This window comes from Micropterus dolomieu, linkage group LG17 (assembly GCF_021292245.1).
Source record: "Micropterus dolomieu isolate WLL.071019.BEF.003 ecotype Adirondacks linkage group LG17, ASM2129224v1, whole genome shotgun sequence".
Lineage (NCBI taxonomy): Eukaryota > Metazoa > Chordata > Actinopteri > Centrarchiformes > Centrarchidae > Micropterus > Micropterus dolomieu.
This window is the reverse complement of record NC_060166.1, coordinates 4,678,094-4,700,014: the sequence shown is the minus strand read 5'-3', so window position 1 is coordinate 4,700,014 and position 21,921 is coordinate 4,678,094. Positions and strand designations below refer to the sequence as shown.

At 40.1% G+C, this 21,921-nt stretch overlaps 2 protein-coding genes across 7 annotated transcripts in view; one reads left to right on the top strand and one right to left on the bottom strand.

The window, feature by feature from the left end:
* The window catches only part of pipox (pipecolic acid oxidase), a 1,053,392-nt gene that overhangs the window by 668,829 nt on the left and 362,642 nt on the right, over positions 1-21,921 (top strand). The gene's annotated exons all lie outside the window — the stretch shown is intronic.
* Positions 5,203-11,332, bottom strand: LOC123985420 (dehydrogenase/reductase SDR family member 13-like). Of its 3 annotated transcripts, XM_046072901.1 has the most exons (6): positions 10,854-10,876; positions 10,580-10,685; positions 8,486-8,604; positions 7,916-8,039; positions 6,564-6,890; positions 5,203-6,073 (listed from the first exon to the last, which is right to left on the bottom strand). In XM_046072901.1, exons 2-6 carry the CDS (start codon positions 10,605-10,607, stop codon positions 5,814-5,816), a joined length of 858 nt encoding a protein of 285 aa, XP_045928857.1. In that variant the 5' UTR covers positions 10,608-10,685; positions 10,854-10,876; the 3' UTR covers positions 5,203-5,813. The 3 variants fall into 3 exon arrangements, with proteins under 3 accessions (XP_045928857.1, XP_045928855.1, XP_045928856.1); XM_046072899.1 differs by lacking the exons at positions 10,580-10,685; positions 10,854-10,876 and adding an exon at positions 11,185-11,332; XM_046072900.1 differs by lacking the exon at positions 10,854-10,876 and having other exon boundaries at positions 10,580-10,842.

The window sequence follows — 21,921 nt, the reverse complement described above, 5'->3', positions numbered from 1 at the left end:
GTGTGTGTGTGTGTGTGTGTGTGTGTGTGTTTGTGTGTGTGTGTGTGTGTGTGTGTGTGTGTGAGTGCTTCTTAACTGTGTAGCCCAAGGGCCATCATAACAGCCTGCACAGGGTCCGTCATTTCTACCTTACACTACTGTGGTGGAAGCAGTGTGCGAACTATAGGCCTAACATAGCTGGGGCTGAATGTGAAAATATCAGGCATTGTTTGTCATTATTATTATTATTATTATTACTATTATTACTATATATAGCCATTTTGCTACAATTAGGCTTCACGCAACAGCTGCGGCAGTCTCTCTACACCAGGGGTCGGCAAATAAGTCTTGGGTGTATCACATTGAGGTGTGAGGCGGCTGAGTCGCAGATTCTGGAGCTCTGCCAATGTGGCTTTGAATTTCCAACGCACTTCGGACGCTGAACAACGTTCAATGTGATGTTAACCTTCACTTCCTGTGTCCCCTTTATGACGCTACATAGCACTTCGCACTACGACTATAAATGAACATGTAGATGTGTTCGGCCAGACAGTTATCAAGCACGTAAAGTTTGGTCCAGATGCGAGCATGTACATTGAAGTTGAAACAACTTCCTCTTTCATGGCGAATCATTGATTTTGGACGCCACGCCACGGGCATGCCGTTTAACCGGGCCGCTTAACTGGTCGACCGGTAATAACCATTTGTACAACTTTTAATCGTCAAAGGCTTTAGAGTAGACAGGGAAAATCTGACGTTGGTCGGATTAATTCCCGAGGAGGAGTTTGTTAAAGTACGGAGTGTGTAGAAAATCCAAAAATAACCATAAAATTCACAATGGCCGACTTCCTGTTGTGTTTAGGACATCGCTCCAAGAGGCTTTTTTGTACATCTGGACCCCAAAAATTTCATACATGTGGGTAAAACGTGCTGCGGGGGCTGCTTCGTTGAAGATCACTTCCTGTTGCCAGTAGGTGGCGCTATGACTATGGGTGAATGTTGTCTTGTACATGTGTTTAGGGCAGAACTCTCAGAACTCTCTCTAAACGTGTAAAATCTGGTACAGATGTGAGCATCTACAGTCAAGTTACAACTTCCTGCGTCATGGCAAAGAGGTTAAATTTGCCGCCACGCCACTGCTGCACCGTTAACTGCAAAGACACGAGTTTTACAACATACCTTCATAAATGTGTTATGGGTTTTCTGGGACAGTTTTGAAGTTGATATGTCCAACCTGCTAGGAGTAGTACATTACAGCATAAAACGTGTCATTTCCTGTTGCCAGCAGGTTGCGCTGTGACGTTGAGTGAATATTGGCTTGTGGATGTGTTCAGGCCAGGACTTTTATAGTACATTCCAAATTTGGTACAGATGTGAGCATGTAGACTGAAGCTACAATAACTTCCTGTTTTATGATGAATCATCGATTTTGGACACCACGCCATGGCCACGCCATTCCACGAAAACTCATCGTTTTTACAACTTTTAATCATCAATGGCTTTAGACCTCACAGCACAAATCTGAAGTTGGTCAGTAATCCCTAGGAGGAGTTCTTTAAAGTACGGAGTGTGTAAATCATCCAAAAATTACCATAAAATTCAAAATGGCTGACTTCCTGTCAGTGTTGGGCAGTAGCGTCGCTACAAGTAGAGCAGTTACTAGTTTAACTACATTTCTCAGTAGCTTGGTGGTAGCGTCGCTATTTTCTGAATCAAATAACTTTTCAGTAACGAAGCTCTTTTATTGACCGAGTAGCGCGGTAGCTTCCACACACGCTACATTTTCCCAAGCCTTTCTGAAGGATCAGTGAGTGACGGTGACTTTCAAATGGTTCTCTATTTGTTGCATGAGGAATTACATCACTAAGTAGGAGAGTTTCTGTGTGTCTGATTTAGCAGTCTCTCGCACACACACACTGTTTGGAGCAGGTTTTTAGTCTTTCTTCTATTGCTACTGTGGAATGAAGTTAGTTCAATATAAACTAGGCCTATACTGTGTGTTGTGGTGGCAGCACGGCTGACGGTGTGTGTCCTGTTTATTTCTCCTTTTTTCTTGTGATTCTGTATTGCCCTTGTGTTTTGGCCTGCCTGTCTGTGTCTCTCTCCTCTTGCTTGTGTTCTCCCTCTCTCTCTCTCTCTGCTCCTGAGCCCAGCTGACGATCCACACCTGCACATCGTCAACCACCTCCTCTGCCTGCCACACCTGCCAGCAATCAACTCCATCCCGGCCAGTATTTCAACCCCGGTTGTCCACACAATCTCTGCTTGGTCGTCGTTGCTCCTGATCTGGTGCCACTGCTTGCCTCAAGCCTTTTGAGCTTGCTACATCTTTGTTCCCCTTTTTCAGTTTATCCTGTCTGTCTGCCTTTTCCCAGGTACACTCACCTCCGTCGAGTCATCTGGGCTTGCCTACCTGCTCTCTCCTCTCGGGCATCTTCCACGGCGTCCTCTCGGTTCCCCCTCGTGCCTCACAGTCAGCCTGCCACCTCACTCCTCCACCAACCCAGTTCTCCCGTGCCTCCCCTCTTGTTCGGCCCCCGGTGCCTCCCAGTTCCCTCGTCCCAGCCTCCTCGGCCCCACCTGCTCCTCGGTCCCCCATGCCTGTGTTCCCCTGGCATCCACCTCTCCCTCACCTCCACTTCCTCATCCCCTTTTTCCCTCAATAAATCCTCACCTGTTGCTTTTGTGTCCTCTCTGTCCAACACAGACGGATGGATGGATGGATGGATGGTAGCTTAGATGTAACTAAGCTACATTTGCCACGTTGCTGTAGCTTAGCTTCCTACATTTCACTGGGGGGTAGCTTCTGTGTAGTGAAGCTTCATTTAATGTAGAGTAGCTAGTAGCTTAGCTCAAGCTTTTCCAAGTAGCTTGCCCAACAGTGCTTCCTGTTGGGTTTAGAGCATCGCTCCAAGAGGCTTTTTGGTACGTCTGGACATGATACATGTGCCACAGAAATTTCATACATGTAGGTGAAACGTGCAATGGGGGCTGCTTCATTAAAGGTCACTTCCTGTTGCCAGAAGGTGGCGCTATTCCTGTGGGTGAATGTCAGTGTGTACATGTGTTCAGGGCGCGACTCTTATTATACGTGTAAATTTTAGTGCAGATGTGAGCATGCAGGCTGAAGTTACAACAACTTCTTGTTTCAAGACATCGATTTTTGACTGGTAATAACTGTTTGAACAACTTTTAATCGTTAATGGGTTTAGACTGCACATCGATCGGGCTAATTCCCTAGGAAGAGTTCGTTAAAGAACAAAGTGTGTAAATCGCCAAAAATGACAAAACTAAAATGGCTGACTTCCTATTAGGCAAAGGCAATGGCTCCTAGAGGCTTTTTTGTGCGTCTGGACATGATACACATACCACAGAAATTTCGTGCATGTGGGTGAAACTTTGTCCAGGGGCTGCTGTAGGCATCGCTAGCGAGCCATTTTGCCACGCCCATGCGGAAAACACATAAAATACAAAAACTTTTGCTGCGTCTGAATTATGTGCATAGTTTGGTGAGTTTTCGAGCATGTTTAGGCCCCTAAACTTGAGGTTATGTTTCATGGTCAGGCCTATATTTTTCCCCCTTATTAGGCTACTTGATTATAAGGACACTTTTGCACATGCTCACAATAAGGCATGTGCTGCAGAGTGTGAGTGCCCGGCGTTTGGTCCAAATTCATGGACGCTTATTTTCATTTCCCTGAGGAAATGCGAACTATGGGGGAGCCAGGGGGAGCTGAGGTCTCCTAAAAGCATGATTTGTGATATTTTGGGGGGTCTCTAAAATATTGACAGCATGCTTTATTGACATTAATCTTGGATCATGCGGATCGTCAGACTTCATCCCGCCAGAGGAAATAATCACTGACAGACCAAAGCGGGCCAGTCGCTCCGCGATCTCCTGTCCCTGGTCCGCCCCTCTCCCTCCGGTGCCGGCAGGCTGTGAACGGCTCGTGATCGTTGGCTGGATGAATAGGCTATCACATGATCCATGCACTACTGCAACTGGGGGCTCTCCGCAGCGCCATGCAACTTTCTACATTCTTCCCAGAGGTGTGTCAAGCAAGCCAGAGACTGTTTTGAATGTCCTTCAGAACTTTTTAAAGTAAAAGCTTTCAATAAACTAAACAAAACATTGCTGCATTAAACGTTCTCGCGCTTTTATTTAGCAGCCACAATCACTTAGGAGGAAGTGATTGTGTGAGTAACTGCATCTGTCATGACTGATATCTATTTCAGGACCAGCCTCTATCAAATTATTTATTTTTTATTTTTCTGCTATTAAAGCAATCTGGCCAGATATTATTGCTGGCAGGCCGGTTCTGGCCCGCGGGCCGCCTATTGCCGACCACTGTTCTACACTGTTTCGACCTGACCTTTCTTTTCTGTGAGATGGAAGAATTTAGATTTATTTAATTTAGAGCACCCAGCTGTTGTGCATGGATTATGCGTAAAATTCATCCAGCCAGAGGGAACGATCACAAACTGTTCACAGCGCCGGTCATACTACGCACCCCATTGTAGGCACCGGAGAGGGAGAGGGAGTGGGGCACTGGGGCGTACAGGGCCGGGGACAGGAGATTGTGGCGTGGCTGGGTGCGCTTCGGACGGTTGGTGATTGTTCCCTATGGCTGGAGGAAGCCAGACATTCCAGTCGTAATTGAGATTTTGATATTGATTTTGAGATGTTGATGTGCTGTGCAGTTTTTTAATGTCATAATATACTATATTTGGGCATGGGGAGTGTCAAGTCAGCTCAAGTCAAAAGGCTCAAGTCCAAGTGAAGTCACGAGTCATTGGTGTTAAAGTCAAAGTCGAGTTGCAAGTCTTTGATTTTGTCAACTCGAGTCTAAAGTCATAATTTTTGTGACTGGAGTCTGACTCGAGTCCAAGTCATGTGACTCGAGTCCACACCTCTGCCTACTACTATTCATAGGTGGTACATTACTGGACGAAACCACCAGGCAGATTTGAATGGAGAGCAGTGAAGCTAGTTTTTGACCAATAAAATACTACTACAGGGCTGCTTCCTGATGGCACCAGTCTACTGCGCATGATCGCGCAGCATAACTTGTTTAATGAAGTAAAGCAACTGCAGAAACACCGTAATAGCTTCACTATGCTGCACCAACAAGAGGTTTCTTGGCTCAGTGTGTTTGTCTGACTCGGATCGTCACTGTTAATCAGCCCACCTACAAGGCTCATCTGCAAAACACCAACGCAGCGTCATTGATAGCCGAATAGTTTATTTAGATTGACAGAGTGTTTATAATCTAAGCAATACAGTTACATCTCTCACGGGGTCATTTTTGGGACTACATGGAACCTTCCATTCAGGCTTTGGTCGGCTTCAATGTTCCAACTGCGGCTTACCCCCTTGCTACGATTACATGAAGACAGCCATGATCTGACCTTATACATGGAGGGCTTTTCCGTTACTGTCACTTCACTTATGGAGACAGTGCTGAAATGTCTACCTGGAGCATGCACCTATTTGACTATGTAATCGTTGCGGGACCTTCTCAGAAGAAGGTGCATTGAAGTCATCAAGTAAAGTATAATGACTGATCATTAAAATTTCACTTTCAGATCTATTTTAGTGAAAAACAGGCAGATAATCTAATCAGGAGATGATGACTTGTCATTTCATCACAAATACATACGTGTGTATGTTTTCTTCTTTACCTGAGGAAGACCATCAGTAGCTGAAATCATTCAAGTCACATCCACATCAAATAAAAGACTTTGTGAGAGAGACACGGTCGGTAAATACTTTAGTACTTAGTAGTGTTCATGTAGCAACCATCATTTAAAAGAAAGGGCCTGTAATAACCATTTTATGCCAGGCCACACAGTCTCTCGCTGAGCTCCCACAGCTTCTTTGCCGCAGCGTCATCCTTGGCTTTAGCAGAGACTTTTTTCACAGTGCAGTTGGAGAAGTAACATCCACTGAGAGGTTCGATCCCCTCCTGGAGAGCACAGTGCAGGGTGGTCTGGGCTCCCTGGATGGTGTTTTTGAAGAAGAAAGCTGACAGGGGCTTCAGGAGAATTTGTATTACAGAGTTTGTGTTTCTTGCCAGCTCAGAGTTGATAACTCCTGCAAATAATAAAGTGGTTTAAGTTGCCTGATCTTATAGCATAAAAATAACAATAGATAGATAAGATACAGTAGGTAGGTAGTTAGGTAGGTAGTTAGGTAGATAGATAGTGCACCCTTGTACAGGGACAATGCAGGAAGAGAGTGAGGCGTATCTGATTTGTGGATTCTCCTGCATGCTATATTATTAAAAAGACATTAGCACTGCCATTGGTCAAGTTGACAATAAACGGGAGAAATTACACATTGGAACTGCTCTAACTAACTGACAGTTTGTTAGAGCAGTAATTTTTGCTCTTCAAATTTACTGAAACACACGTGACTATTTTCTACAACTACAAATTCCACTTTCAAAGGTGCTGACTGATTTGTTAAGCTCCAATAATACCTTCATAGTTTTGCCCTATTTTATGGAATAAGTTTACCATAATTCCCTGTTTTAAAACCATATTGCCCATTTGTTTGCATGAGCTGAACGGTGACTACTGACCTGGATGGAGGCTGTAGCAAGTGACCTTGGTTCCCTGCAGTCTCTTGGCCAGTTCATGGGTGAAGAGGACGTTGCACAGCTTGCTATCGGAGTAGACCTGGAGAACCTCAGTGAATGACGTCCCCAGTCCTAGAGCTTTGTGGGTGTTCAGGCAGTTGAAATCAAGGTTTCCAAATAAATGTGCCAAAGACGACACGTTGACCACCCTGCTCGGTTCACACTCCTTCAGCCGGTCCAGCAACAGGTTGGTTAACAGGAAGTGACCAACATGGTTTATACCAAACATCATTCCCAGTCCATCCTCTGTTCGACCCTGCAGATAAATACCTGTGACAAAACATAGAGACATAGAAATAACCAAGGCTTTAAATCATCTAACATCTATGGAAGAGCATGATTCCTTGAATTTGGACTTACATCACAACAAAAGTCAATCTTCATAATCCAGAGAACTCTGATGTCTTATATATCTTTCATTACAGACATGCTGAACTGACTCATTTCTGTCTAAGATAGGTTATAACTATTGTGAAGACACAGCAAACCTATTAAAACCATGACACAATTAATTCTGTTGATTCAGTAGTTCATTTTCTTAAATTTAGAGTTGTATGATTTTTAAACAACAGTACCTTCACATACATATTCTATGTCTGCCATAAGTGTTCAATAAATACTTCCATTAGGCTAAAATCTAAGTCTAAAACCAATCCCCTCTCCTCTCCTCCCCTACAGTCCCCTCCAAAAGTATTGGAACGGTAAGTGTTTTTTCACTGAAGACATTTGGGTTTAAGATCAAAGGATGAGTATGAGACAAGAGTTCAGAATTTCAGCTCTCATTTCCTGGTATTCACATCTAGATCCAGAAGTGATTGGAACACCTGATTTCAATGATTTGGAGGCATGTCTAAAACCTTTGGCAACATAGTGTATATAATCATTCATTGTGTATGTTTATGGTGTTAAATTAATGCAGGGTAAGCCAGAGCTCAAGCATTTCAATGTTATGCACATTATAATAAATTTGAACCTTGAACCTTGATTTACCAGTCTATCTATGTTCCAGTCCTCACCTATGGTTATGAGCTGTGGGTAGTGACTGAAAGAATAAGACTGCAGCTACAAACAAAGAGTTTCCTCCATAGAGTGGCAGGGCTCAGCCTTAGAGATAGGGTGAGGAGGGAGCTTGCAATATTCTCTTATTGTCCAATATAAAGTAATGAAATTTCTCTTTTAAATCTTGGTTACATCGAAACATTGCTCAGTAAGTTTTGAACCCAGCACCTGTAGAAGTTTTGAATGTGCGTTCTCTGCACCCTCTCTGCATATTAAGCTGCAATGAAAACTCTAACCTGCGTTGTTGATGAGGATGTCCAGTCTGGATTCAGACTTCAGAAAGGATTCAGCAAAGCTGCGAACAGACTTGAGACTCCCCAGATCCAACTGCATGAACACCACCTGATTACTGCAACTCTCCTGTGGGAGACAATGAGCAGTATTTCCACTGTATGAGTAGTTAAATATAAAATAAAGAAGCGCTGCGCAATCTCAGGATACAATTGTTTATTATTAATGTCATGTCTGTGTGGCAAAATGGCTATCAAGGATATTTCCCAAAGTGTTTAGCAATAGTGTTTTATTAGGGTGGACCAATGTACATTACGTGATACAGATATAAACTACACTGTACCTCTGTTATGATGGAGCCCGTCATGGGTACATTTATACTAACAAATATATGCAATATATAGTATCTACTTTTTACACACAATTACATCCTCTGCATTATGACAAGCAACGATAAGCTTCTGCATGACATGGGGTACCTACAACCTCATCAGCAAGGCATTTTAGACTTGGTTGGGAAATAGCAGTAAATCAATCTTTATAGAAAAAACAGAGCATAAAAGATTTCTACTCACCCTCTTGACTTCCTCAAGAGCAGCCTCTCCTCTCTGCTTACTGCGACAGGCCAGAATCACTCTGGCTCCTCTTTTAGCCAGATCTATGGCTGTAGTCTTCCCAATACCTGTGTTGCTCCCTGGAGGTGAAAAGTCAGAGGCATGGGTAATACTTGTTTTATTTGCAAGTCCACTTTGAAACTATAACACTCACAATCCTCTAAAGGTGTTATTTTTGGTACACTTTGTTCAGCTTTGTTGTCCTTGTTTTTAGCTCTATGTCTACTTCTATCTTCCTGAAAATTGTTCTTGTGAGTTTAACTGTGTGTAACACTGAGTGCAATGAAAAACAAAGTCAAAGTCAAATTCCATACATGTGTACACACATTTGGTCAATAAGGCTGATTCTGATTTTAATAATAGAAAGAGTTACAAAGTTTTTATTCTACATGAATGCTGGATTTGTACCTGTATGAAAATCTACATTGTAAAAGATTTTTTAATAACTAAATCCTGAATATTAAATCCTGGTGCAAGGAAAAATAATGTAATTATATTTCATGATGTAAATTATGATCATTTAAATTAATGATGTTTTAACCTCTTAAACCCAGACACCTATTTCCAGGAAAAACCTCCTAAAATAACATACCCAAATTGAATCAGTAATAACTCCTCAACCCTTAGGCCTAGATGCATAATTCTGATCTCCTTTGAAAGGTCAGGAGCTGAGGAATATAAATCAACTATGAAACTACAATGACTAGTAACTAATATACAACAGTTATTACTCCATTTTTCTAAAATACACCAGGCAAATGTCCATGTTTTTGGCCACATTTACTGTTAACTGGAATTGGGAGGTTTCTTCAAAACACTATTTCTATCCATACAACCAAGTTCCAAATAACTTAGAGCTTCCAAAACATTGAAAAAACAGTGAATACTGATCAACATTCCTGTGACCAAAAACACTCCCATGTTTTACAGTTCCACAACTTGAGAACAGAACATCCTACAGGGCTGTAAGTGAGCTCTTTCTGTTCGTATTGAAGAGACAAATCGTCACAGTCTGTATCTCTTACGAGTCGGCCAGTAGAGGCTGAAAAAGACAGTCTGTTCCAAAGCAGCACTATTTTCCCCTTTTTTTAAAATCTTGATTTCATCTCTTACAAGAATTTTTTAGGCAAAAGCAACACTTCTTCTCTCCTGCATTTTGACGAGAGAAACAAAACCAAAGACTTTATTGATTGCGCAAGACCAAAATGGCGGCCCAAGGCGATCTTTATGCACAAAGAAAACAGCTGTTTTTGGACTGAAAACAGCGAAAACGGCAAAAGTAAGTCAGCCATTGTAACTGTAAATGTATAGTGGTGCGTTTGTTGTTGTTATTATTATCTGGCTAATAACTGTAAGTTTTCATAAGTTTCATCAAAATATGTTAATAGGTGAAGACTGGATAAATTAGGATTGTTTATACTGCTCTAGCTGAGGTGTAGACAGCAACCCAAACTCCTTTAATAACCCCAGGTGAGTCAGAATATAGCTTTCTTGCTCCAAACCTTTAAAGAAGACTCACTGTGCATGAAGTCGTAAAACAGGGGTGAAGCTGAAAGATTAAAGGAATATATACAATACAAAATTATGTCCTCTCTATTTAAGGAATTAATCCTTAAACAGAGAGTCCTGAGTTCTTGCCTTTGCAACCTGCTGCAGAACCATGTGGTCACTATCCCCCTATTATTCAATTTACACATTAACTTAACATTGACCTGCATGAAACCAAAATACAGCAGCACAGAACAAACAACACGGCCTCAGTGAGGTCACAACTGACTACGCACTTGTGCAGTGGTGCTGCTTGTCCTCTTATGGGAGAAGTAAAACAACCTCAGACACAGGTCTTTTCCTTGGCGGCTGCCACCACCGGAATGGCCACAGCTAACTGCCACTGCCACTATTTGAGCCAGTCCTTGCAGTGCTCATGGTGGGAATTGTTGGGTCAAATAATATTACAAAGACTACAGTCCAGTACTGCTCTGTATGAAAAGTGCAATGAGATAACTTCTGTTATGAATTGGCGCTATATAAATAAATACATTGAAATTTACATACTGCTTTGGTTCAGTCTCAGTCCTCTCATCAACCTTATTTCCTGCAGCAGCTGCTTTTAGCCGGAAACTGTACACCGGACCAAACAGCAGACAGACACAGACACCAGCTGAATGTGAACATACACAACACAGAGTGCATGTTGGATTTAAACTTGTTGGGAGGCCATAAAAATAACTCCAAATAATTGATAATGTTGCTCTGTCTGCAGGACATGTAAATAGGCAACTGTTTTGTAACACGTAAGCCATAACAACTTTATACAATGTGATAATACCTCAGATGTTTTGTTTAAATGTTGTTCAGCTGTAATCTATGTTTTAGGATTTTCACATTCTTTTAAAAGGATTCTAATTCCAAACTGTTGGACACATGATTGTCATTAAATGAAGACTTGATATTAAAAAAAAACAAAAGAAAAGTCAAATAGCATATCAGGTTTTGTAGGTTTACTGCAAATGAAGTTGGCTGGGAAGCTATAAAATGTGCTGCATGAGCTGTGAATGCAAACGTCCAATCAACATGTAGTCTGTACAAAAAAGTCAGTGGATATGACTTCTGCTACACAGATGACACAAAGCAGTCAACAAAACAGAACCTTTACTCACCAGTAACAATCACAGTTTTCCCATGCAGCTTTGCTTTGCTTGTGCACTGCCTTCCCTTAACCACAACATGACGGAAAATGTAAGCAATTCCTACAACTACACCCACAACCAACAGAAGGGTAGCCATTGTTCAAGCGTCAGCTACTCTCACCAAACTGGCTGCTCTGAGAAAGTCAGGGCAAGTTTGTGCAATGAACATTTACACAAACACACCCATTTCCTACATGGATATGACAGCATGCGCTCTGTTATCAGATTACAGCGGAGCAGATTCATAAAAAGCCTGGGACGGACCATGGAACTGTTGTTGACAGTAAGGTCAATGAGGTCAACAGAAGACCTGTTTGTTTAAGCAAGTAACAATAATCTCCTTTAAATTTTACATTTTAAGCAGTACATGAAATGAAATGAAATAATAGGGTTTGGTTAGGCATCATGGACACTAGCACAAGATGTTCTATTCACTATTGCTGTGTTAAATCAAAATGTCTTGCAAAAGCCTTTCCTCTCCTCTCTCTATTCCAGTATGATCCAATAGGAAAGCAGCACCACCTGTAGTTGCATACCCATATTTCTGCAGATTTAGATATTGAGCTGTTATGTTAAGAAGCTATTTTAGCTTCTTAATTTTAAAACAATTACATAGTTGAAAAATACAGTAGTGTGCAAAAGTTTTAGGCAGGTGTGAAAAAAATGCTGCTAAGAATGCTTTCAAAAATAGACATGTTAATAGATTATGTTTAGCAATTAACAAAATGAAAAATGAGTGAACAGAAGAAAAATCTAAAACAAATCAATATTTGATGTAAACTACGGAAGCCCTAAGTGGCCATCGATTTACTCCGTTTTCTCGTGATAATGAGATAATTTTCTCGTGACCTCAAGATAACAAAACAGTAGTTTAACACAGAATGTTTCTTAATGGTAATTTCAAGGTAGCTTTGGTGTCGCTGATTAGGTCAGTGAGTAAGGTACATAACTTGCAGTCTTAAGATACTTAGTTCAATCCTCATAGAAGACCAACTTTTAAAAAAAAAAAAATTTCATATTCCTCTTCAACGAAGTTATGAAGAGGACTGATTCAGATGCTCACAATTAATCACGTGCTGGAGCGTGCGAATCCCGGCAATTAGTCCACATTCATCAACCTATGGACTTTTCATTTCCCCATCATTCCCAGGCAGAGGAAATTCATCCACTTCTCATTCAGGGGAATCCATTTAACTACTCATTTCCTGACGGCTATTTCAGAACCTTTGAAATAGCCGTCGTAAATGTGTGATTGGATTCCCCTGAATCTCTTGATAACAACTTTGTTGAAGAGAATGATTAAAAACAAAAGAATAAAAAAAGTTTGCAGAGAGCGGGAGTCAAACCTGCAATCCCTGGGATGCAAGTTGTGCATTCTATCAATCGAACTAAAGGCTGACTCAGCAAATTATCATGAAAGTTATCATAAAGAAACGCACCTGCCGACCCCTGTATTCAGCTATGGTTTGTTATCTCGAGATCATGGAAAAACAGAGTAAAATAAAAATATGGCCACTTAGGTAGTAACCACCCTTCTTCTTCTAGGTATACTTGCACAAATGTCAGTGAGGTATATGATTAAACAATTGTGCCAAACAGTGATGATCACCAATTCAATATGTAGGCTGAAACACAATCATTAAGTGAAACAGAAACAGCTGTGTAGGAGGAATACAACTGGGTGAGGAACAGCCAAACTCAGCTAACAAGGTCGGGCTGCTGAAGACAAGTCAAAATTCATACACAAGGCAAGACTGAGCATAGCAACAAGACACAAGGTAGTTATACTGCATCAACAAGGTCTTTGCGAGGCAGGTTTGTGCTGTCCAAGCTCTATTGAAGAAGGAATGGACAGTGTTGTAAAGACACATCATGCTTATATTCTTTTGCAATCAGAAGATGTCCAGCAGTGCCATCAGCTCAGAGCTGCAGAAAATAGTGGGACCCTGGTAAACCCATCTACTATCTGGAGAAGTCTGGTCAGAAGTGACCTTCATGGAAGAATTGTTGCCAAAAAGCCTCCGACATGGAAACAAGGCAGAGCAACTCTGCTATGCATGGAAACAAAACAATTGGGGTGCAGAATAATGGCAACAGGTGCTCTGGACTGATGGATCAAAATTTAAATATTGCTGGAGAGTGGTACAAGAATGAGTGTCTGCTGGCAATAGTAAAGCATGGTGAAGGTTCCTAGCAGGTTTGGGGTTGCATTTCTGCAAACGAAGTTGAGGACTTGGTCAGAATGAATGGTCTCCTCAAAGTGAGAAGTACAGGCGGATAGATCCATCATGCAATACCATCAGGGAGGCATCTGATTGGACACAGATTTATTCTGCAGCATGACAACATCCCCAGACCTAATGTGAAAGCGATGAAAAAGGCCATATATAAAGCTTGCCCACTAACACTGAGCATTTGTTAACGCTGGTACGTGTAGCAAATGTGGAACCATTAGTTTCTAAAAGCAAAAGTGATGCAAGGCAGGGGCAGCCAGCTACATTATCATGCATCTGGTGTTGACTTCATAACATTCGGTTGTTTTACCGAGACACAGCTTCTTCACCAGTCTCTGTCGCTGTAACATACATGACCTATATAGTATACAATAATGCAACAAAACCATGCAGGACAACCTCGCAGTGGAAGTCCTATTCAGTACAGTAATATTACTGTGGTCAAACTGTTATACTAAAGCATGGGTTCTCAAACTGGGAGGCGGGTCCTCCTATGGGATAGAGTCACTTCAGGGGGGTCGTAGATGTTAAGCGGACCTAAAGTTTCATGAATAAGATTCATAGGGTGACTTACCTGAATTTTGTTTATTTCAATTTCCTGTATTGTTAATGATCATCATCATTCATCAATCATTTTTGGGCTTCTAAAAAAAAAAAAGTGTGGCAACATTCTCATTTATTTCTAATAAGTTCAGGTCACTAAATGTTTTGTTATCAATAAAGAAAAAACATTTAAAGTGGATATCTATTGATAGAGATTAGTTTCAGTTCACGTTATTACAGTGAGGGATCATATAAAAGTGGCTTGAAATTCACAAGTATACACAAAATACACATGTATAAAAAACAGCAGCAACCAGGATATCATCACAGTTTATATAGCATTCTCAAATTAACAGTTCTCCTCAAAACCAAATAAAAATCACTAACACACAATATCAAGATGTAATAAAATATCAAATAAAACAATCACCAGGTCGTTAGATAAAACAGGCAAAGATTCAGTAAAATAAAGTATAAAATAATAAAACACAGTTAAAAAAGAGACCTGTAAGTTACTGAAAGGTATCTTGGCTGATCACAACACACAATGGCCCTTCCAGAAACTGCTTTCTACTCCCTCTCCCTACATACTCCACTCCGTTTGTGCGTTAATGCGGAGGGTCCGCCACATTGAGTGCCATCTGAAACCATTGAGGGCGGAGTGTTAGTGGCTTATTAAACACTCCAATGCCCAAAGGTTATATTGTGTTTAATAAAAAAATTCTCTTGTCTGACAGACAATACAACTGTTGTTTTTATTGAATCATATTCATCTTATACAAAAATATTCAGCCAAAACAAAAAACAAAGACTACATTAAACGACAGAATAAAAGGTCACACAACTAGATACACAGGGGCGTCACATAACAAGCAACAAAGGCATTAAAGAAAGTCTTTATACATTTTAACTGTTTTAAATTCTTCAGACTATATAATTCTTCAGTATAATTTTTGATTTATTTTGAAATGTTGTATTTGTGAATGTAATTTTTTCATATAAGATAAAGAGGTTCAAATATATAGGCTTTTCTTTCATAAAGAATAAAAAATTTTTCATAAAATAATATAATTATTTTTCGGAAATATGTCTTAAAGAAATATTTGACATCTAACCAAAATGGTTCATGAAAAAACATTAAATAAGTGACAAATGCTTTCAGTTTCATTATTGCAAAACACACTTTTCCTCACCATTAATCCTGAATCTTAATACAACTGTTGTTTATTTGATACACATATTACAGCAGTGAGTGCGGCGGTAACGTCAGATCCTATTTACGCTGGGGAGAGGGTAGTTCATCCGAAAGTTGGCCACTGCATTGATAGCCTCTGTGGGTTAGGGAGTTCGATTTGGCTATGAGGGCGACTCCGTGCAGAGTTCTGTATCGGAGTGGAAGTAGCGAGGGTGTAGTTTCGGAAAGGCCCAATGATTCTCTGTAGTGTACGCTCACGTGCTTCACAAGCCGTTGCTTCCCGAGACATGCCACCTACATGCAAGAGGCCCATTTCTGTGCATACTCTTGTCTAGACCATGGCTCTTGTTCAGGTTTCAGGTTAAAGAGCAAATAAACAGGCAAGCGTGGAGATCTTCCATCCGGAGAACAGTGAATAGCTTATTAGCTTATTTCCTTGTGTCTCATACGGTTGTACGCATGGACTATATAGGGTAGGTACATTCAGGACCTTTTCTATTCTTGCAGAGTGTGGAGCATCTGTACAAGTGTCCTGTTTATACGCTGAATGGGATTCTCCTCTCTGGAACGTTTGTGTTTAACACACTGGAACTGGCAAATTATGTAGTATTCAATATTACATTGCATAAAAGACCAAAAAATCCTGCCGAGTGGATAATAGCACAGTCAACTTCAGCTTACAGGGGACCCACATAATATACAATAATGCAACCTAACGGTGGAGGACAACACCCCATTCATTACACTAACTTTATTACTGCAGTCGAACTGTTATAAAGTGTAGTAACAGTCTCATTTATAATATTCAGTCCAGCTCACTAACCATTTCGTTATCATCCAATACATTTAGCTGTGCTCACATTGCTGAGCCTTTGGTGAAAGATACACAAATGGTGTTAGTTATCAGCAGGTTAATTGCAGTAAGTGTAACATTATCATGCAACCTCAAGCTGAAAAAGATATTAGTGTAACGTTGCAGGGGGAGTTTCTAGTATGTTGGATGAAGCTCTATGACAGAGGATTTTATCAATACAGTGTATAGTCTGGGCTTTTCCCCCCAAATTACCAGGCCCAGCAGGATTACTTCCCACTGTGCATTAATTGATAATATTTTTTCAAATGACATAGATAACAATACAGTGAGTGGACTATTAATAAATTACATCCTTGACCACCTACCAGCTTTTACAGTTTACAACAGCAACTACACATCTAAAAAAGACAACAAACCTCCATTCAGACGGGACAGAACAGAAGAGTCTATGGTTGCATTTAAAGATGATCTGCTTTCACATGACTGGGAAATAATATATAAAGAAAAAGATATTGATAAAGTATATGGTGAATTCCTAAGAATATTTCAATTATTATATTCAATTATTATAAGCATTGCCAGATACAAAATTATTGCAGAAAACAAAAATATAGTGATAGACCGTGGATTTCAAAAGGATTACAAAATGCCTGTAAAAAGAAAAACACACTTTATAGAGAATTTATTAAACACTGAACTATAGAAGCAGAAAATAAATCTAAGAAATATAAAAATAAATTAATTAAGATTATGAGAACTTGTAAGAAAGAATACTATAGTAAACTATTAGATAATAATAAAAATAATATGAAGGGTATATGGAATATACTAAACAGTATTATAAGAAGGGGCATGAGACAGTCTAATTATCCCCAGTATTTTATTGGTAATGAAAAGAACATCAATAACATGGAGGACGTGGTCAATAACTTTAATAAATATTTTGCAAATGTTGGACAAGATTTAGCTGGAAAAATTCCTAAGCCCAGATAATCGATAACAGATATAATGATCTTATTGAAAGAAATCAGTGTTCAATGTTTCTTAAAGCAGTAAAAGAAAAATAAATAATAGACATTGTTAAAAAATGCAAAACTAAAGCATCCACTGATTGTAACGAAATAGATATGAAGATAGTAAAAAATGTAATTGAGGGGATCTCAAAATCATTAACTCACATTTTTTAATTTGTCATTCCAAACTGGTCAATTTCCAACAAAAATGAAAACAGCAAAAGTCATACCTCTGTACAAAACTGGAGATAAACACCACTTCACAAATTACAGGCCTGTCTCTCTACTGCCACAATTCTCAAGAATTCTAGAAAAACTCTTGAATGACAGATTGGACAAATTCATAGATAAACACAAACTGCTTACTGACAGCCAGTATGGATTCAGAAAAAATAGGTCAACATCACTAGCTTTAATTGAACTCACTGAAAAAATAATAAATTCCACTGACCAAAAAAATATGGAGTTAGGGTATTCATTGATTTGAAAAAAGCATTTGATACAGTTAATCATGAAATACTAATCAATAAACTGGAAAGGCTCGGGATCAGGGGGATAGTGCTGAAGTGGTTAAGCAGTTATTTAAAAGACAGGAAAGAATTTGTGAAGTTAGGAGATTACATACCTGAATGTTTGGACATTGCACGTGGTGTCCCCCAGGGGTCAGTGTTGGGACCAAAATTATTTATCCTCTACATAGACGACATATGTAAAGTATCTGATCTACTCAAATTTGTATTATTTACAGACGACACAAACATCTTTAGTTCTGGTCAGAATTTACAGCAACTCCTGGACTTAATAACAGTGGTTTGACACAAATAAGTTATCGTCAAATTTGAGCAAAACTAAATTCATGATATTTGGCAATTGTAAATCAATCAATCAAGTTCAGTTATAGATCCACATAGAAAGAATATATGAACTGAAATTCCTTGGAGTGATTATAGACGACAAGATTTGCTGGAAATCTCACATAAAACATGTCCAAACAAAACTGTCTAGAAGTATTTCAGTCCTGGCTAAAGCTAAGCACATTCTAGATTACAGATCACTCCACATTTTGTATTGTTCACTGGTGTTACCATATTTAAATTACTATGTAGAGGTTTGGGGTAACACATATCAAAATTCAATCGTTATTTATACTTCAGAAAACAGCAATGAGAATTATTCATAACACTGGATATTTGGAACACACCAACTCATTATTTTCATAGTCTAAAGCATTGAAATTACTATTAAATAAACTAACTAACTAACTAGTTGAATTTCAAACAGCAGTAATTATGTTCAAGGCTAGAAACAATTTATTGCCTGGCAATATACAGAAAAGGTTTTCTGAAAGAGAGGGGGGATTTGTGCATTTTTATACCAAATAATATGGAGACTCACAAATCCCTTCCCTGTCTCTCTGAGAAAAAAGAGGGGGGTAGGAAAGTTTCCTCCCCTGGAGGTTGGCCTTTTGGCAAAACTAGAGACATCGCCTGGGGTCTGGTAAGGGTCTGCAGAGACTCAGACATGCATTGCTTAAGGATGCCGTAAAGGTGTCATAGACAGCAGGACAGCAAAAGAAGTGTCCAATCCCTCTCCCTATAGGGTGCCTCAGGACATCAAAGTACCGGACTTCTGATCCCTTTTTCCCATAGAATGGCTGGGCCATAAAACACCACTCCCGTCTCTTCTTTCAGCTGATGTGCAAACGTGATAAGCCACGTTACTCCTACCTTCTAGAGCTAAAACAATGTTTCATTATAAACTGTCTCTTTAGATAATCCTTGCTAAGTTAGTAGTGGCGCTGCCCCTTAGGTTAGTAGTTATGTTAACATGTTATCTGTTATTGTTGCTGAAAAGAACCTAAATAAGTTAATTTTAATTTAATTAAGTTTAACTGTTTTAATTTTCAGCAAGGTTAATGACATTCCTTCATTTTATGTGTAACCAATGCTTGTTCACAATACTTTCTGACACTTCCTTTAGAAATGATGATAAAGAAATGTCATACTAGATTGATTTGCCAGCTTGAATTTAAGGTTAAATAACTAAATTCCCCAGCTCCTGAGCAAAGATTGTTTTAGGATTAATCCAAGCTATCGTCATGTAACCTGAGCTCCCCCAAGTGGACAAAATAAGTATTACAGACCATCGTCTGAAATGCCGTTAATGTATAAATGTCACTCGGTATTCATCATGTCCAATAATCTGATGCCATTCGTGTAGCTTGCTTATATTCACTAAGAACGGTACAGCCGTCTGACAATTGAGGTTTGATTGTGGGAAGATATTTGATTACAATATGCGCAAATAGATTTTCTTTTTTATAGACATATTAAAAGTTTAGAAAGACAGTCCCTCTGGAAACCGGAAACCAAGCCCCCAACGAAAAGCCTTTGTTCATTTCAAGCCACACGCAAAGCGTCGCGACCTCAGCTTTCCCTCGTTTCCAGCACCTTTACTTGCGTTTTATATTCTTGTTTTGTTAAAGTTATCAGACCATTAAGTTACACTAGTTAATTGAAGAATGACCAAGTTTTAAGCTTTATTTCGTCGAGCTAACTTACACTGATCCCCGACGCCCGGGCCAACCACGTGGCCCGCCAGCAGTAACAAGGGACGCCTGAAAGAACAGCGTAATGCCAGTCTGAGGATGGCCAACCCTTGAGGGTTTTTCCCTTCATTCCAGACACGGAGAACCCCGGAGAATTCCCTAGCAAAAAGCCGGGAATCGGGCAGCTAGCGTGGGACCCGTGCAACAGGCCAAGACAGGCCGCCGACCCACTGTAAGGCAAAACAAGGCATTCTGTGATCATTGATGTCCCATAGTCTGTTAGTCCAGTATATTTAATTCTGGAAACTCCTAGACAAATTTAATCGAGTTAGTATCCTCGAATTGCGTTCATTAGCTGCCGTATGAGTCAAATGCTCCCCACATTCTCATTGTTTAGCCATTGTTTATTTCTTTGATGTATTTAACCACATTTTTATATCACCTTGGTTGGTTAATAAACTTCACTGTAATCAAGGAATTGTGTGTATTGCCTGTCTCCAAGTTCCTGCCAAGAGAATTTACCTCTTCGATATGAGACTGACTGATTGATTTAAGATAATTGAGCGATTGTTAACTAACTGATCACTAGTGAATAATTGTCTAATTATTAGCCATACTCAGGGAGTCCCGAGACCCTGGGCGAATGGAATATCGGGTGGTGCCCCCGCAAAACAAGAGCGTTGGATATTAAAATTTTCTGAATATTAAAATTCATAATTGGGTATTCTCATAAATTTATTAAAACAATGTAGACATGCTACAGACTATACTTGTATTAGATATAACCAACTGGTCCATTGTGTTTTATTTAACTTGTCTTGTTCTTCTCAGTGGTGCTAGTGGTCGGCTTGTGGTGGAGGCTAGGCACGCTAGTGTGGGTTCCTTCACTGACTGTAGTGTTAACGGCACTGGGGCACGATTTGGTAGTGACACAATTTGCAGTGAATCAGTTTGCAGTGGGCACATCGGTGGGTAAGTTGTTGCACCCCTGGAGCACACCCTTGGGTAGACTGCCTCTCCACAGCTGGCCCTGGCCCACTCTGCCTTCTTGTTTGGTCCAATAATCAGTAATAACTGGTAGTGTTTTTTAAAAAATAAAATAAGTAACTCGTTTGTAAAATTTGTAGTAATCTTTTATATTCAGTTGTAATTTGATTATTTGTATTATTCACCATCCTCTTCTCAGGCACTTCCAGTTCCAGATTATCAATAAATAAGTTATTCTTTTGGAGCCACGTCTGTCTTACTTGTGTAGCCTTTGTATAAAGGTTTTTATAGATATATAGATTTAATAGAGCATTTCCTGGCGTGGAAGTCCCCAGGTGGTGTTGTCGGATAGTTAGATTCTGGTGGTGATTCCTCTTTTAGCGCCACCACCAGCCTGGCCATATTCGGGACACTGTTTCGTCACAGCAGTAACATCCGCTGTCACATAATTACGTCGCCTAGAAAAGAGCAGTTGGATTCTCTAAGCCCCATGGCCCTCTTTTCCTAAGTCCTAATGAATTCTCCTTCACACCTTTTCTTGACCTCAAGTTTTCCATCGAGGTCAAGGAATAGTGGTTAGGAAAAGAGATTTTCTTGACTTTGACCGCACCCATCGACTCAAACCCAGGCTGCTGCAGTAAGGACACCATTTGTAGTCCTGGTGGGTGGATTTGTAGACGTGTGACCACTAAAGATCTAAATTAAACATCCTTCATTTCACGATAAACAGAATTAATGCTTTTGGATAAATCAGGGCTGTCATAGTAAGGGAAGAAGGCAGTCAGTTCATCTTTGGATTGCAACATGTTTTCCTCGACTAAAGAAAGTGAATTTACTGAAGGTAGTAGATCTGTGGAAAAATGGACAAGTTAGACACTTGACTGAGTATTAATATGGCATGAATATTAAACTGTGGCTGAGTTGTGTTAAGAATGTAAATCTAAATATGCTGGCTGTTCACAGAGCTGTGTCCAAGCACATTAATAGAGGCGAAGGGAAGGAAAAGATGTAGTAGAAAAAAGTGTACAAGCAATAGGGATAACCGCACCCTGGAGAGGATTGTGAAACAAAACCCATTCAAAAATGTGGGGGAGATTCACAAAGAGTGGACTGCAGCTGGAGTCAGTGCTTCAAGAACCACCACGCACAGACGTATGCAAGACATGGGTTTCAGCTGTCGCATTCCTTGTGTCAAGCCACTCTTGAACAAGACACAGCGTCAGAAGCGTCTCGCCTGGGCTAAAGACAAAAAGGACTGGACTGCTGCTGAGTGGTCCAAAGTTATGTTCTCTGATGAAAGTAAATTTTGCATTTCCTTTGGAAATCAAGGTCCCAGAGTCTGGAGGAAGAGAGGAGAGGCACAGAATCCACGT

Bases quoted from the DNA above. Each gene is read 5' to 3' on its own strand.
- LOC123985420 (XM_046072899.1), bottom strand. From the start codon at position 11,311: ATGGCTACCCTTCTGTTGGTTGTGGGTGTAGTTGTAGGAATTGCTTAC. The intron at 8,040-8,485 runs GTGAGTAGAAAT...TGTCTCCCACAG, and splicing joins CTCTTGAGGAAGTCAAGAGG to GAGAGTTGCAGTAATCAGGT. The intron at 6,074-6,563 runs GTCAGTAGTCAC...TATTATTTGCAG, and splicing joins TTGCTACAGCCTCCATCCAG to GAGTTATCAACTCTGAGCTG.